The sequence below is a fragment of the Macaca mulatta genome, chromosome 16 (genome assembly GCF_049350105.2).
Source record: "Macaca mulatta isolate MMU2019108-1 chromosome 16, T2T-MMU8v2.0, whole genome shotgun sequence".
NCBI lineage: Eukaryota > Metazoa > Chordata > Mammalia > Primates > Cercopithecidae > Macaca > Macaca mulatta.
This window is the reverse complement of record NC_133421.1, coordinates 74,634,512-74,649,645: the sequence shown is the minus strand read 5'-3', so window position 1 is coordinate 74,649,645 and position 15,134 is coordinate 74,634,512. Positions and strand designations below refer to the sequence as shown.

Sequence of the window (15,134 nt, the reverse complement as noted above, 5' to 3'; positions counted from 1 at the left end):
ATATGATTTATGCTTGACCCATGACCCCTGCTGTCACTGGATCCAGAGTGTGAACAAGGGAAAAGGAAGTGGAGGTGGGCGGGGACAGCTCTAGCCCTGGCTGGCCAGACGTCGGGCCCACAGACCTGGTCCCCATAACCACCAGGATCCCTACAATGTACACATTCCTAATTCAGGCTCAACTCTCCTTTACCCAAGAGTAAATGCCTCAGGACTCAGTCTGAATCACTGTCCGTCTCGGCTTCTGTCACATCCACACTGAATTTGTACTCCTGGTCACATCCCATGTAAGTGTCACTCATGAAATACAGAGTGTAGTTGTGGGCACCAGTGGCTGGGGCCACAAAGTCCAACTTCACCTTGGCCTTCTGCTGCAGCGTCAGCCTCTTGATGGAGATGAGGCTACTGGACGTGGCATCTCCAGTCACCACCCACCAGCCCTCTTCACGTTTCTGCGGGAAGAGAGGCACAGTGACAGGGCCTGTGACTTCCTCCTCTCGCTGCAGCTGCACCAGCACCACCACTGGCCTGCCACTGCGGATGCTGTCCTTATCTACCACCTCATAAGATAGTTCGATATTAGGGTAGCGGTTACAAAAGCGAGCCACATCTGTAATCTGGTTGTCAGTCAGCTGAAGCAATGCGTTCCATTCTTCATCCTCCGTCTCCAGGATGTCGAAAACACTCTCCACTCCCTTGTCTGTGCAACGTTTGATATGCTCAGAGGTGAAGTGTGGCAGCTGCTTCAGGTATGAGTCCTGGGACCACATGGCTTGAGTGACCCTCTGGGCCAGTTGCATAGCTGCCACAGCAGAGCTGAGCCACCCATTGCAGGAGAGGACATCCACGCAGGCCTGGATAAGCCGGATTGCCTTACTAAGGATTTCCTCCGTATCTGACTGCAACTCAGCACTCAGCTGCATGTGGGACAGGCGAGCCTGCAGGAGCAGGTTGGCCTTGATGTGTGGATCATTGAACTTAGGGTTATTCAGCTTGTGGGGGACCTTCTGAGCCAACTGCCTCAGGAAGTTGTCTTCATGGTGCCGGATGGGAATGTTCTCGTACCCTGCTGCATTGCAGATGATCTCAATAAGCCCTCGAACCTTGGTCTTGGCATTGAGGTGAGATTTTAAAAGTCACCAGATTAGTTTCAAGTGGACAGCCTTGGGCATCTTAGACTATCTGGAGGGTAAGTTAGTGGGTGTCATTGTAGAAGGTGATAGAGAAGTAGGCCAAACCCACCGCCATGCTCTGGGCCTAATACAGTCTTTTCCTATTGAAAAGTGACAGTTGGGGAAGAAAAAAATCTCGGCCTGTTTCTGTCACTGTAGTAGCATTCCTTATCCCCGGTCCCCGCAACTCCCCAGGCACTCATGAATTGGCAAAGTTTCAGAGACCCTCCCTCCCCTATGTCAAATACTAGAATATCATACAGGATTAAAGGTATAATATGCAGATCAAGACCTAGAGATTGAATACAGACTTCTAGATAGGCTGCTGCTTGGAATAATTATATTCTTTTTATATTTATTTTTTAGTATATTTCCAGGAAGAGGAAGATCAAAACGTTGTGCCGGAAACTACCTCTGAAGGCTACACCTTCCAAGTTCAGGATGGGGCTCCTGGGACCTTTACCTTTTAGATCACGTAGCTGAGGCATACATTTGTTGTGTACCGCGTTTGGTATTTTGTCTTATTGTTTCTCTACTAAGAACTCTTTTTAAATTGTGGTTTGTTATTGTAGCACTTTTTACACTGAAACTATACTTGAACAGTTCCAACTGTACATACTGTATGAAGCTTGTCCTCTGACTAGGTTTCTTATTTCTATGTGGAATTTCATATCTTGCAGCATCCTGTAAATAAACATTAAAGTCCACCCTTTTCTTTACTTCACCATGCCTGTGTGTGGCTTTCTAATTTGGAGCCTTCAATGTCGCTGGTGAAAGGTAACCCATCCAAACTGGTGTGATGAACCAGAGTAGTCCTGGCTGCAGTTTTTACAGAAGAATGAGTAACATTTTCCAGAAACCCTCAGCCAGTGTCTCCTTAAGTCTCCTTGGCCAGGGAGATGGGCTAAACACCTTAAATTTAATCATAAATCTCTCCTGGAGCTACAAGCAGAATTCATTCCTCCCAAACTTCAAGGCTGAATGGGATTCCAAGGTCAATCATGGCTGCACACGGGCCTCACCTGGGAAAGTACCCAGTTCTGTTTAGTTGATGAGGGCTGTGAGGGTCCACCTTGGGTCTTTTTAAAAAATGCAATTCCCAAGGGCTCCTGTACAGTATAGGTTGATAGACACTATTCTTTTTGAGATGGAGTCTTGCTCTGTCGCCCAGGCTGGAGTGCAGTGGCACGATCTTGGCTCATTGCAACCTTTGCCTCCCAGGTTTAAGCGATTCTCTTCCTCAGCCTCCTGAGTAGCTGGGATTACGAGCACCCACCACCATGCCCGGCTCATTTTTGTGTTTTTAGTAGAGATGGGGTTTCACCGTCTTGGCCAGGCTGCTCTTGAACTCCTGACCTCATGATCACCCACCTCGGCCTCCCAAAGTGCTGGAATTATAGGTGTGAGCCACCACATCCAGCTGATAGCCACCACTCTTAAGGAATGTGCTGTCACTGGAACAGGCAATGGATTCTGAGTGGAAACCGCAAAGTGTTACCTACAGTAGTACCACATAAGTCTTAGGAAAAGTGAAATGCTCACTGCAACCTCCACCTCCTGGGTTCAAGCAATTCTCCTGCCTCAGCCTCCCGAATAGCTGGGATTATAGGTGTGTGCCACCACACCCAGCTTATTTTTGTATTTTTAGTAGAGACGGGGCTTCACCATGTTGGCCAGGATGGTCTCGATCTCTTGGCCTCATGATCCACTGCCTTGGCCTCCCAAAGTGCTGGCATTACAGGCGTGAGCCCCTATGCTCAGCCAAGACATCTTTCCAAGTCAGTAGTAATATACTGCAACAAGTCTCCATTTACCTTCTTGGCTACAAACACAAGGATTTTCTTCCCCTAGTTCATCAACATGCATATAAATATATTTTGCCTTTTGCAGGTAACAGTTGTGTTTTAAAATCCTTCCATGGAATGATGTTTAATCCTTACCTTGTTTAGGTATAGAGCACTGGCTAATACTTATTTGAAGCACCTCCTACAGCCAAGTTGCTAAAATGGGACACTAGGCCGGGTGCGGTGGCTCACGACTATGATGCACTTTGGGAGGTTGAGGCAGGCAGATCACTAGAGGTCAGGAGTTTGAGACCAGCCTGGCCAACATGGTGAAACCCTGTCTCTACTTAAAAAAAAAAAAAAAAAACACAAAACAAAAATTAGTGGGATGCGGTGGTGGGTGCCTGTAATCTACTTGGAAGGCCGAGGCAGAAGAATCGCTTGAACCTGGGTGGCGGAGGTTGCAGTGAGCTGAGATCGTGCCATTTCACTCCAACCTGGGAGACAGAATGAGACCCTGTCTCAAAAACAAAACAAAAACACACAAAAAAACAACAAAAATAAAATGGAGCACTAAACCCCTGTGTTACACATGGTCCTCATAAGCATAGAGCATTTTGTTTGGAACCGTGGATTACTTTCTCAGCTTTTCCTGTACAAAGGCTGCCATAAAGGGAAGGGGGAAGAGACATTAACAGTACAGACGGCCCTTCCTTTCCTACTTACTTGCTCCTCTCTTCCTCTCCCCGAGTCCCTTCTTGGATACTGAATCCAAAAGTCTTCAGCTTGAGAAAAGGTGATGGGGAAGTAAACCTGGACATCCTAGATTTTTGCTTTAACATGGGAGAGTTTTAATGGCTTCAGAGGGACTGGTGTAAAAGACAGGATAGAAAGTGTAAGGTCTGGATTTGTTAAAGGAGGCATGACTCAATAGTGAGGTAATGAGCAGGAGATAGCTGGTTTCCAAAAAAGTTTTTTTTCATATTTTAGATAAAATGCTTAACATGCTAGTTTCCTTGGAGTCGTTAGATCCATAGAGGCATTGGGAGATTTGTATTTAATTTATATGTGGGTAACTTAATATCTTTGAGAATGACAGAATGACTTTATAACCAGCTTGATTTGTAAAAGTCACGATAAAAACATTATGTAGCCACCAACTTCTCCCTCTTGTAGTGTTAATGTCTAAATTGCCAGTGATTTATTAATGTACCAACATTTTTAGTTTCCTAGTAGTTTGAAATCTCTTTATTTTTTCTTTTTTTCTTTTTTTTTTTTCTTTGAGATGGAGTCTCGCTCTTGTTGCCCAGGCTGGATGGAGTTCAGTGGCGTGATCTTGGCTCACCGCAACCTCAGCCTCCCGGGCTCAAGCGATTCTCCTGCCTCAGCCTCCAGAGTAGCTGGGACTACAGGCTCCCACTACCACACTTGAGTAATTTTTTTTTTTCTTTTGAGACGGAGTCTCGCTCTGTCTCCCACGCTGGAGTGCAGTGGCGCGATCTTGGCTCACTGTAATCTCCACCTCCCGGGTTCACGCCATTCTCCTGCCTCAGCCTCCCGAGTAGCTGGGACTACAGGCACTCGCCACCATGCCCAGCTAATATTTTGTATTTTTAGTAGAGATAGGGTTTCACCATGTTAGCCAGGATGGTCTTGATCTCTTGATCTCGTGATCCGCTGTCCTCAGCCTCCCAAAGTGCTGGGATTAGAGGTGTGAGCCACCGCGCCCACCAATTTTTGAATTTTTAGTAGAGATGGGGTTTCTTTCTTTCTTTCTTTCTTTCTTTTCAAGACAGAGTTTCACTCTTGTCGCCCAGGCTGGAGTGCAGTGGCGTGATCTTGGCTCACAGCAACCTCCATCTCCCAGGTTAAGCGATTCTCCTGCCTCAGCCTCCCAAGTAGCCAGGATTACAAGTTCCTGCCACCACACCAGGCTAACTTTTGTATTTTTATTAGAGATGGGGTTTTGCCATGTTGGCCAGGCTGGTCTCAAACTCCTGACCTCAAGTGATCCACCCGGCTTGGCCTCCCAAAGTGCTGGGATTACAGGTGTGAGCCACCGTGCCCGGCCATCTAGCAGTTTGAAACGTCATTTAAGACTTTGATAGTGTTACAGAGCGCGGGGCCGGTGGAGAGGAAAGCTGGAGGCATGGGTGGTTGGCAGGAAGTGGGACTGGTGCCTGGCAGATGCGGTGGTGAAGATAGGTACTGATTTTGGATTAGGAATTGTTTTCTCACTTACCTTCTTTAAAAGAAGAATGTGGCCATTAGCCTTCAGTTCTGGCACGGGATTAGGAATGGCTTACTCCAACTGTCAGCATGATTTCCAGGCTCCATATCTTCTACATGGAAAATATGTCAACAAGCAGGAGCAGTGACTTCACTTGAGAACATCCCAGTGGGAGGACAGGAGAAATCATGTTTACTCCTCAGGAATACTGAAGTGCCCTGGAGTAAGCTGTCATTCTTCTGTAACAATGTTATCAGCAATGCTTTAAACTCCAGCACCTGGTTATGTATTTGAAATCAAGTCTGTTTCTTGTTTTGTATTTTCTCTCTGGAAATTGTAGGGAGGTGGTCTTCAATAAATTAAACAAAAAAAAGGAAAAAAAAGAAAAAAAAAAAGACTTTGATAGGCTGGGCATGGTGGCTCACGCTTTTAATCCCAGCACTTTGGGAGGCTGAGGCAGGCAGATCATCTGAGGTCAGGAGTTCAAGACCAGCCTGCCCAACATGGCAAAACCCTGTCTCTACTAAAAATACAAAAAATTAACTGGGCGTGGGGGCAGGAGGTGGATGTTGCAGTGAGCCAAGATTGCACCACTGCACTCCAGTCTGGATGACAAGAGCAAGATTCCATCTCAAAAAAAAAAAAAAAAAAAAAAACCTTTGATAAATTATATATGTCTTTACCTATAACTTTCATTTTTGTATTTGTTTTTGTTGTAAGCAAGAGAGGAAAGGTAATATTCCTGATATCATTTGGCAGTTATCAAAGTAAAAACTGCTAACACTTATTTTGCTTGTTGAAATAAAAGGGTAACATTAAAAGATTGGACATCAGTGTGAAACATTTCACGAAGTATTGATTCTTTCATTGCTATATTGCATTTTGGCAATAAAGGAAAGCAACATTGTGTTTCCTAATGTTGATTTTTTTTTTCTCTCATCCTCAATCTTTCTGTGGCTACATCATCACTGAAGAAAAAGCTCAGGATAATTTTTTGTTATTGTAAATCCTCCTTGTTAAGTAAGATTTTTATTTCAGCATTTGGCCTCTTTAATTGCATAACAGCAGTAACAGCAAAGTCAGTTTTGTTCATATGAGCCATTGGAAACCTTGTCAGATACAGGACCCAAGTTCAGAAGGCCATTAAGGCCTGGCTGCCCCTTACCCCTCTCCACCCTTGCTGGAGCTTGCCAAAACCCGGTGGACTGATTTTGGAAAGCCCTTGAAACATGTCATTTCATTAATGGTGCTTTCTTTTGGGATTGGGCTGTTGACCTAATTTGTGATGAACAAAACCTGGCCAAATCATGCAGCCTCCCTCTAACTCCCCATGGGAAAGTGTTAGAGAAAAGTGTTTCAGCAACATCACCCATTTAAGTTTCATAACCCCAGCTAATAAAGATGATAAGAAACACCCAAGCTATCAACTAGGGTTTTCTGAGGGCAGAAGTACAATTTAATTTTGAGCACTTGTATGTTAAACAACATGTTGTTGGCCTAGTTTGAAAGCTAATTCTAGTGTCTGTAAACGCTCAGTTCCTCCTAAATATTTGGGACAGTTTCATAACATTGTGTAGGAGGTGTATGCATCGAACCCTCTTAAACTGATCAGTTCGTGCATTCCAGGCTTTTCACAATTGTAAATGTCTTTTCCCATCCTAGTTGTGGGAGGTAGCATGGTGCAGTGAAATGGACTAGTATTTAAGAGCCAGATCTGTCTGAATTCAAATCTTGCCTCTTTATTATGTCAGTGAAAGACCTTTTGGTGGGACAGCTAAGTGCCTGGCATAAGAAAAGTATAGACACTAATTCCTATATAATAGGAATATCCCAGATAAGTATTACAGCTATTCCAAATTTTTTGTTGTTGGGAATAGCCATAATAACTGAAGAAGCAAAGTCTCGCTATGTTGACCAGGCTGGTCTCAAATTCCTGGCCTCAAGCTATCCTCCTGCCTCAGCTTCCCAAAGTTCTGGGATTTACAGGCATGAGCCACTGCACCCGGCTGCCTCCAACCTTTTAACACCAAAGATTTCTGTTTGTTCTTACACAGACCAACCCTTGTTTTGATTTATTTTACCTTCTAGGCTAAGTTTATTATACTCTTCCCTTTTTTCCCCCTTATCAATCAGATACAAATCAACATGAGATCACCATACTGGATTGTTTATAAACTTAATGATAGGATTCTACCCAAAAGTCAGATGTTTTGTCAGCCTTCAGGTCTTTTAGGGGCTTGGCATAGCTCTCTGAACAGTGGAACTGGTTCAAGGAGGGCCCACTGTGACTAAGTTCCTAGACTGGCTGTTAGCCTTTGCAGTATCCCAGTGAGAGGTCCAGCTGTCTTCCTGTGCCCACTGGTTCCCTTTCTCTTAATTCTATTGGACAGAATAATTGGAGCACCTCCTCACCTAACTTCTCATTGTCCATGAAAACAGGACTGAACCACCCAAGTCCAACTTGGTGATGGAAGCTTGTCAGTATCAATACCTGATAGGCCCCTAATACTAGTGTTAATGAAGTTTCTCAAATGATCAAACACTTGACTGTTGAGACAGCAACCACAAAGCCATATATTCTACTATTAAGAAACTCATGTTTAGAACTTGAACAAGTTTAGGTAGAAATATTGGAAGCTTATCCATAAAAACAAGGGAATATGAGGAAAGACTGGATGAATAAGAAAACTTTGAATCAATTCAAAATTAAAATTAAAGGTCAAGGTATGACATCTGGAAGGCATCTCCTGATTGTGGCTGCAAAAAAATATATATTTTAAAAGCAAAACTATTGAAATACAGGAGAAATGCAGAAAAACATGTAGAAATGAGATGGTCTTTTTCTTTCTTTTTTTTTATTTTTTTGAGACGGAGTTTCACTCTTGTTGCCCAGGCTGGAGTGCAATGGCATGATCTCAGCTCATTGCAACCTCCACCTCCCAGGTTCAGGAGATTCTCCTGCCTCAACCTCCCGAGTAGCTGGGATTACAGGCGTGTACCACCACACCTGGATAATTTTGTATTTTTAGTAGAGACCAGGTTTCTCCATGTTGGTCAGGCTGGTCTTGAACTCCTGACCTCAGGTGATCCACCCACCTGGGCCTCCCAAAGTGCTGGGATTACAGGCGTGAGCCACCGAGCCCAGCCAAGATGGTCTTTTTCAACCCTTTGGCTTAGACAAAAGTTGGAGGTGACCAATGACTGTCACCCTACTCTGTTCTTGCCCATCCTTTCAACCAACGTCTCAGCCACTCAGCAAAGATTAACTTAGGAAACATAAAGCTAATTCATTTTCCTTCCTTTCTGTCTTTTCCTTCCTTCCTTCCTTCCTTCCTTCCTTCCTTCCTTCCTTCCTTCCTTCCTTCTTTCTTTCTTTTCTTTTCTTTCACTTTCCTTTCCTTCCTTCCTTCCTTCCTTCCCTCTTTCTCTCTCTCACTCTTTTTTTTTTCTCTCTCTCTCTCTTCCCCCTCCCTCCCTCTCTCCTTCCTTCCTTCCTTTCTCTTTCTTCCTTTTTTCTTTCTTTTCTTCTGGGTAACTCTTTAAAATGTATTTTCCTAGTTACAGAAATACTACTAATTTTAGAAAATTTGAAAAACAGAATACCACAAAGATTAAAATAATAACCTAAAATAATTAAAATAATAACCTAAAATTCTACCATTGGATTGTATATTTTGGCATGAATAAGAATTCTTTTTTTTTTTTTTTTTTTTTTTTTTTTTTGAGATGGACTCTTGCTCTGTAGCCCAGGCTGGAGTGCCGTGGCGTGATCTCGGCTCACTGCAAGCTCCGCCTCCCGGGTTCACGCCATTCTCCTGCCTCAGCCTCCCGAGTAGCTGGGACTACAGGCGCCTGCCAACACGCCCAGCTAATTTTTTTGCATTTTTAGTTGAGACGGGGTTTCACCGTGTTAGCCAGGATGGCCTCGATCTCCCGATCTCGTGATCCGCCCACCTCGGCCTCCCAAAGTGCTGGGATTACAGGCATGAGCCACTGCGCCCGGCCTGAATAAAAATTCTTAACCTGTGTAACCTGAGATCCAAGGTAGGTTATGGGGCTCCTGAACATCTGAAACTGTATGCAAAGTTTACTGTTAAATACATGTGGGTAATTTTCAAAGAAAGGGAATCATAGCCTGGGGAAAATTAGGTTCTCAAAGGTAGAGCTACCTTCAAAATATTACAAGCTTCAGGTGTAGTTCCTTTTCTTTCTTTTCTTTTCTTTTTTCTTTTCTCTTCTTTTCTTCTCTTTTCTTTCCTCCCCTCCCCTCCCCTCCCCTCCCCTGCCCTCTCCTCTCCTCTCTCCTTTTTGGCTTCTTTTGAGACGAAGTCTCACTCTGTTGCCCAGACTGGAGTGCAGTGGCGAAATATTGGCTCACTGCAACCTCTGTCTCCCAGGTTCAAGCAATTCTCCCACCTCAGCCTCCCGAGTAGCTGGGATCACAGGTGCCTGCCACCATGCCCAGCTAATTTTTGTATTTTTTTTTTTTTTTTTTTTTTTTTTGAGACGGAGTCTCGCTCTGTCGCCCAGGCTGGAGTGCAGTGGCCGGATCTCGGCTCACTGCAAGCTCCGCCTCCCGGGTTCCAGCCATTCCCCTGCCTCAGCCTCCCGAGTAGCTGGGACTACAGGCGCCCGCCACCACGCCCGGCTAATTTTTTTTTGTATTTTTTAGTAGAGACGGGGTTTCACCGTGTTAGCCAGGCTAGTCTCGTGATCCGCCCGTCTCGACCTCCCAAAGTGCTGGGATTACAGGCTTGAGCCACCGCGCCCGGCTAATTTTTGTATTTTTAGTAGGAGACGGAGTTTCACCATGTTGGCCAGGCTGGTCTCAAACTCCTGACCTCAGGTGATCCACCTACCTCGGCCTCCCAAAGTGCTGGGATTACAGATGTGAGTCACCGTGCCCGGCCTATTTTCTACACATTTGTAAATGTGCTTATTCTCTCTCTTTTTTTTTTTTTTTTTTTTTTGGCAGAGTCTTGCTCTTGTTGCCCAGGCTGGAGTGCAATGGCATGATCTCAGCTCATTGGAACCTCCACCTCCTGGGTTCAAGTGATTCTCCTGCCTCAGCCTCCTGAGTAGCTGAGATTACAGGCATGCACCACCGTGTCCAGGTAATTTTTGTATTTTTAGAGACAGGGTTTCACCATGTTGGCCAGGCTGGCCTCGAACTCCTGACCTTGTGATCTGCCCACCGCAGCCTCCCAAAGTGCTGCGATTATAGGCATGAGCCACTGCACCCAGCCACTTTTTTTTTTTCTAATATCACTCCCTGAGCCTAAGTAATTTAAGACCTCAGATCACTGAATGTAACGGACATTTGACGAACTCCAGTTGAACAGGCGTTTTAGCTGCTGTCCCTAAAAGATGGCATTTGGTTGACATTCGTTCCAAAAGCACGATGAAACACTAAAAATCTGTGGTGCCTTTGTCCCTGGAAAGAGAAGATGGCAAGGGTTTATATTTCTCGTTCGGCCAGGAGTGCAGTTTCCCTGCAAGCCCCAGAGGGTGGGTGGTAACAATGGGACGTGTTTGGCTCCTCATCCTCCTGCTGACAGCCAGGTCTCAGAGAGGCAGGTCCCACACTTCCCAAGCTCTGGATCCCAGCTCGGCCGCCGCGGGAGGAAGGGCTTCTAACTGGTTAGGAAGCACAGAACTTGCCTGGCCTTCGCCAGCATGTTCCGATCTGTCATTCTCTGTAGGAACCGGCTCTGCTCTAGGCCTTGTTCTTTGCTCGGGAGGTAACAATTGCCATTTTTCTTTGGTATTTCTGCTGTAGTGATCACACTCGCCCTTCTCATAGGAAACCATGGGAATCAGCCCAAGTCACAGCTGGCTCCCAGATGGCTCTTGATCCTGTGACCCCACCAACATTCCGACGCTGATTTGCTTGGGAGGTTCAAGCTTGGCTTGCCGGGGCACCATGCTCCTGGATCCCCACCCTGGGAGATTTATAGGCAGGCCTTGGAGAGGACAAATCTCTAGAGGTGGGATGGGGCCAAGCAGTTTCCTTTTGTTGCATGTTCTAGAATTCTGCCTAAAACAGAAGAGGCTGACTTCATTCTTGCCCCACCCGAAGACTGAGTGGGAATAACTAACTAGCAAGCTATTACTGACATTGCTAAATTACCTAACAAAGAAAGTTCTTCATTCTGTCTCCGTCTCTCTTGATGTATACTAATATATGTGTATATGTGCATATATACTATATACACACACACACACACACGAAGAAAATTCTTCATATATATGTGCATACACAAGGGGAATTATTTTCCCATGTGTGTTCTTGCTGTAGGATGCTGAGTTTGACATAAACATGATCTAAGAAGATTGTATTCTCCACTCCCAGGCTGAGAGTATCCAACTCATTCAGGTAGAAACAGCCAGTAGAGCTCAAATAGTTTCTTGCTGCAAAGAAATTCTTCGGTGTCCATTTCCTGGAGATACTGTGGAGGATGCTAGCAGGTTTCTAACATACTTCAGCTGTTCAGGAAATACTTTACATAATTTCCTGCTCTAGAGAATAGGAGGAGGGCCTGAAAGTTGGAATGCATTACTCTCTTTCTTTACGGTCTCAAATGTGGTTCACAAGGACCCTTCGCTATTCACACACATACTCTGAGGCGCTCTTTTCTGGCTCTACCAGCCTTTTTATGCGGGAATGTTCTTTTTTTAAGTGTGGCGAGAATCCTAGTAACTTGGACTTCCCATAGCATACTGGCCTGAGCTTCCTAAGGAACTTTACAAACATGAGCTAATTAAGCTTGGAAAGCCCCATGCCAGTCCTCCCGGCTGTTATTGAAATGAGGCCAGCTCTGGGGTGGACCAGCCGCAGTTTTTGCCCGGCACAGCAACAATTCAAACCGTGGAGAGGAAGGGAAGCTGGCTGCCTAATGCAATTGAAACTACAAGGGAGAAGCAAGTTAGGCAACACGTAATTAATTGCCTCCTCGGTTTGCTTCAGCCTAACAGTGGGGCTCAGATACTGGTATTTTAACTGGGTCATTTAGGCTTTTGTCCAAGATTTCAGGCAATGGCCCCAAAATGGACAAGTCTAAGATTTTGCTTCTTCTTTTTTTTTTTTTTGAGATGGAGATTCACTTTTGTTGCCCAGGCTGGGTACAATGGCGCGATCTAGGCTCACTGCAACCTCCGCCTCCCAGGTTCAAGTGATTCTCCTGCCTCAGCCTCCCAAGTCGCTGGGATTACAGTCGCGTGCCACCACACCCAGCTAATTTTGTATTTTTAGTGGAGTCAGGGTTTCACCATGTTGGTCTGGCTGGTCTCGAACTCCTGACCTCAAATGATCCACCCACCTCGGCCTCCCAAAGTGCTGGGATTACAGGCGTGAGCCACTGCACCCGGCGTAAGACTTTGCTTTTATCTAAAGCAGTGGTTCTCAATCCAGGGAGATACTGCCCCCCAAGATGACATTTCACAAAAATCTGGGGACTTTTTTTTTTTTTTTTCTGAGATGGAGATTCGCTCTTGTTGCCCAGGCTAGAGTGCAATGGCATGGTCTCAGCTCACTGCAACCTCCACCTCATGGGTTCAAGTGATTCTCCTGCCTCAGCCTCCCGAGTAGCTGGGATTACAGGCGCCTGCCACCACGTCTGGCTAATTTTTGTAATTTTAGTAGAGATGGGGTTTCGCCATGTTGGCCAGGCTGGTCTTGAACTCCTGACCTCAGGTGATCCACCCACCTCGGCCTCTCAAAGTGCTGGGATTACAGGCGTGAGTCACTGTGCCTGGCCTGGAGATATTTTTGGTTGTCACCTCGAGGGGAGGGGGATGCTATGGTTATCTAGTGGATAGCGATCAGGGATGCTGCTGAATACCCCATAATGCACAGAACAACCCCCACAATAAGTAATTTTCTGGTCTAAAATGTCAATAGCGTGGGGGTTAAAAACCCTGATTTCAAGCTTCAAAGTGACTCAGCATTGGCTTGTCTCCTCTGTGTTAGCCCTAAATCTTAGCCTGGTGACCTTTTAGCCCACTCAAGTCTAGGATCTAAGCTCATGGCAGCACCCTGAGCCTCTCGTGGGTTCCTGAGCTCAGCCCTCCCATCGATGCCTCTGTTTGAGTGATGACATTGTCCTGATCGATGCCTCTGTGAGTGATGACATTGTCCTGAGCTTCTGGGTGGTGAAGACTCGACTCTCACTGTGCCATATGTTCTTGGGTAATTAGACGCCTCTGCGTCTTATGAGTGGGCTTTCTGGAAAAGAAACCACTTGTGTAGTTCCCGGTTGGGCCCCAGAGCTTTGAGGTCCTATGTTTCTTGCAGTGAATACAGTGAGGCATTCCCGTTTCTCGGAAGAGCCCATTCAGAGAACAGCTATTTACTTCCTGCCTCCTCCAGGCCCAGCTGCCAGGGAGACCCCAGGCTTCAGCAAGATAGAAAGATACCAGGGAATTTAATTTTAGCCTTTCCTTTTGTAAACTTAAAAGACATTCTCTCGTGAGAAAGCCTGGGAAACTTTCACTTCAGCCAGGAAGACTTCTCAAGCAATTCTCCAGTCTCGGCCTCCCAAAGTGTTGGGATTACAGGTGTGAGTCACTGCACTCTGATCCCATTTACTTTTTTGTTGTTGTTGAGACAAAGTCTCGCTCTGTTGCCCAGGCTCTGGCATGCAGTGGTGCAATCTCAGCTCATTGCAACCTCTGCCTCCCGGGTTCAAGTGATTCTCTTGTGCCTCAGCCTCCTGAGTAGCTGACAGGTGTGTGCCACCAGGCCTGGCTGATTTTTGTATTTTTAGTAGAGATGGGGTTTCACCATGTTGGCCAGGCTGGTCTTGAACTCCTGACCTCAGGTGATCCACCTGCCTCAGCCTTCCAAAGTGCTGGGCAGGCGTGAGCCACTGCCCCCAGCCAACAATTTACTTTTAAAAGGTAAAAGTAAAGCTGGTGACAATGAAAAGGGCATGTCTTTGCCCTTTCCTGCCTAAGAGATTAAAACATGGACAACATGCAATAACCTTCAGCTCTGGTCTCCCTGCCTTCTCTTCCTCTGTCGTCCCACACCAGTCCTCACAACAACCACAGGGTGTGTGTGTGTGTGTGTGTGTGTGTGTGTGTGTGTTATGAAACTTGTTTGCCCTTGAAATAACTTATTCTCCTAGATTCCTCCCTTTTTATTGTCTTTATTTTATTTAATTAATACAACTTATTTAATTTTTTTTTTGAGACGAGTCTCGCTCTCTCAAAAAGCACGTTGGAGTGCAGTGGCACAGTATCAGCACACTGCAACCTCCACCTCCCAGGTTCAAGGGATTCTCCTGCCTCAGCCTCCCAAGTAGTTGGGAGTACAGGTGCCTGCCACCATGCCTGGCTAATTTTTGCATTTTTAGTAGAGACGCGATTTTGCCATGTTGGCCAGGCTGGTCTCGAACTCCTGACCTCAGGTGATCTGCCTGCCTCGGTTTCCCAAAGTGTTGAGATTACAGGCGTGAGCCACTGCACCTGACCTTAAGGTGCAATTTGTATTCAGTAATGAGTGTGAAGTGCTCTAATATGGAGTGTGCCACTCAATGCTTTTTGGTTTGTAGACAGGGTCTCACTCTGACATCCAGGCTGGAGTTCAGTGGTGCAATCTTGGCTCACTGCAACCTCCGCCTCCCGGCTTCAAGTGATTCTCGTGCCTCAGCCTCCTGAGTATCTGGGATTACAGGCCCAAGTCACAATGCCCAGCTAATTTTTGTATTTTCAGTAGAGATGGGGTTTGGTCATATTACTCACGCTGGTCTCAAACTCCTGGACTCAAGTGGCCCTCCTGCCTCAGCCTCCCAAAGTGCTGGGATTATAGGAGTGAGCCACTGTGCCCGGCCACTCAGTGCATTTTTACCTGCATGGACACCCAGGTAACCACCATCCAGATAAAGACATGGAACATTTTGGCCAGGTGCAGTGGCTCATTCCTATAATCCCAGCTCTTTGGGAGGC

The 15,134-nt window shown here is 45.9% G+C and overlaps 1 protein-coding gene and 2 pseudogenes across 2 annotated transcripts in view; 2 read left to right on the top strand and 1 right to left on the bottom strand.

Annotated features, from left to right (window-relative positions):
* The window catches only part of LOC718406 (importin subunit alpha-1-like), a 30,501-nt gene extending 28,605 nt beyond the window's left edge, over positions 1–1,896 (top strand). Inside the window, 1 exon segment of the mRNA XM_015120121.3 lies at positions 1,550–1,896. Within this exon segment, the coding sequence (XP_014975607.3) occupies positions 1,550–1,642 (93 nt within the window). The 3' untranslated portion in view covers positions 1,643–1,896.
* LOC144335210 (U5 small nuclear ribonucleoprotein 200 kDa helicase pseudogene) lies at positions 216–1,124 on the bottom strand (annotated as a pseudogene).
* A 37-nt stretch (positions 1,897–1,933) lies between the features above and the next one.
* LOC100429218 (MICOS complex subunit MIC10 pseudogene) lies at positions 1,934–5,583 on the top strand (annotated as a pseudogene). Its single transcript, XR_003723546.2, has 2 exons — positions 1,934–1,966; positions 5,065–5,583. The product of XR_003723546.2 is annotated as an MICOS complex subunit MIC10 pseudogene (transcript).
* Positions 5,584–15,134: the final 9,551 nt, after the last annotated feature.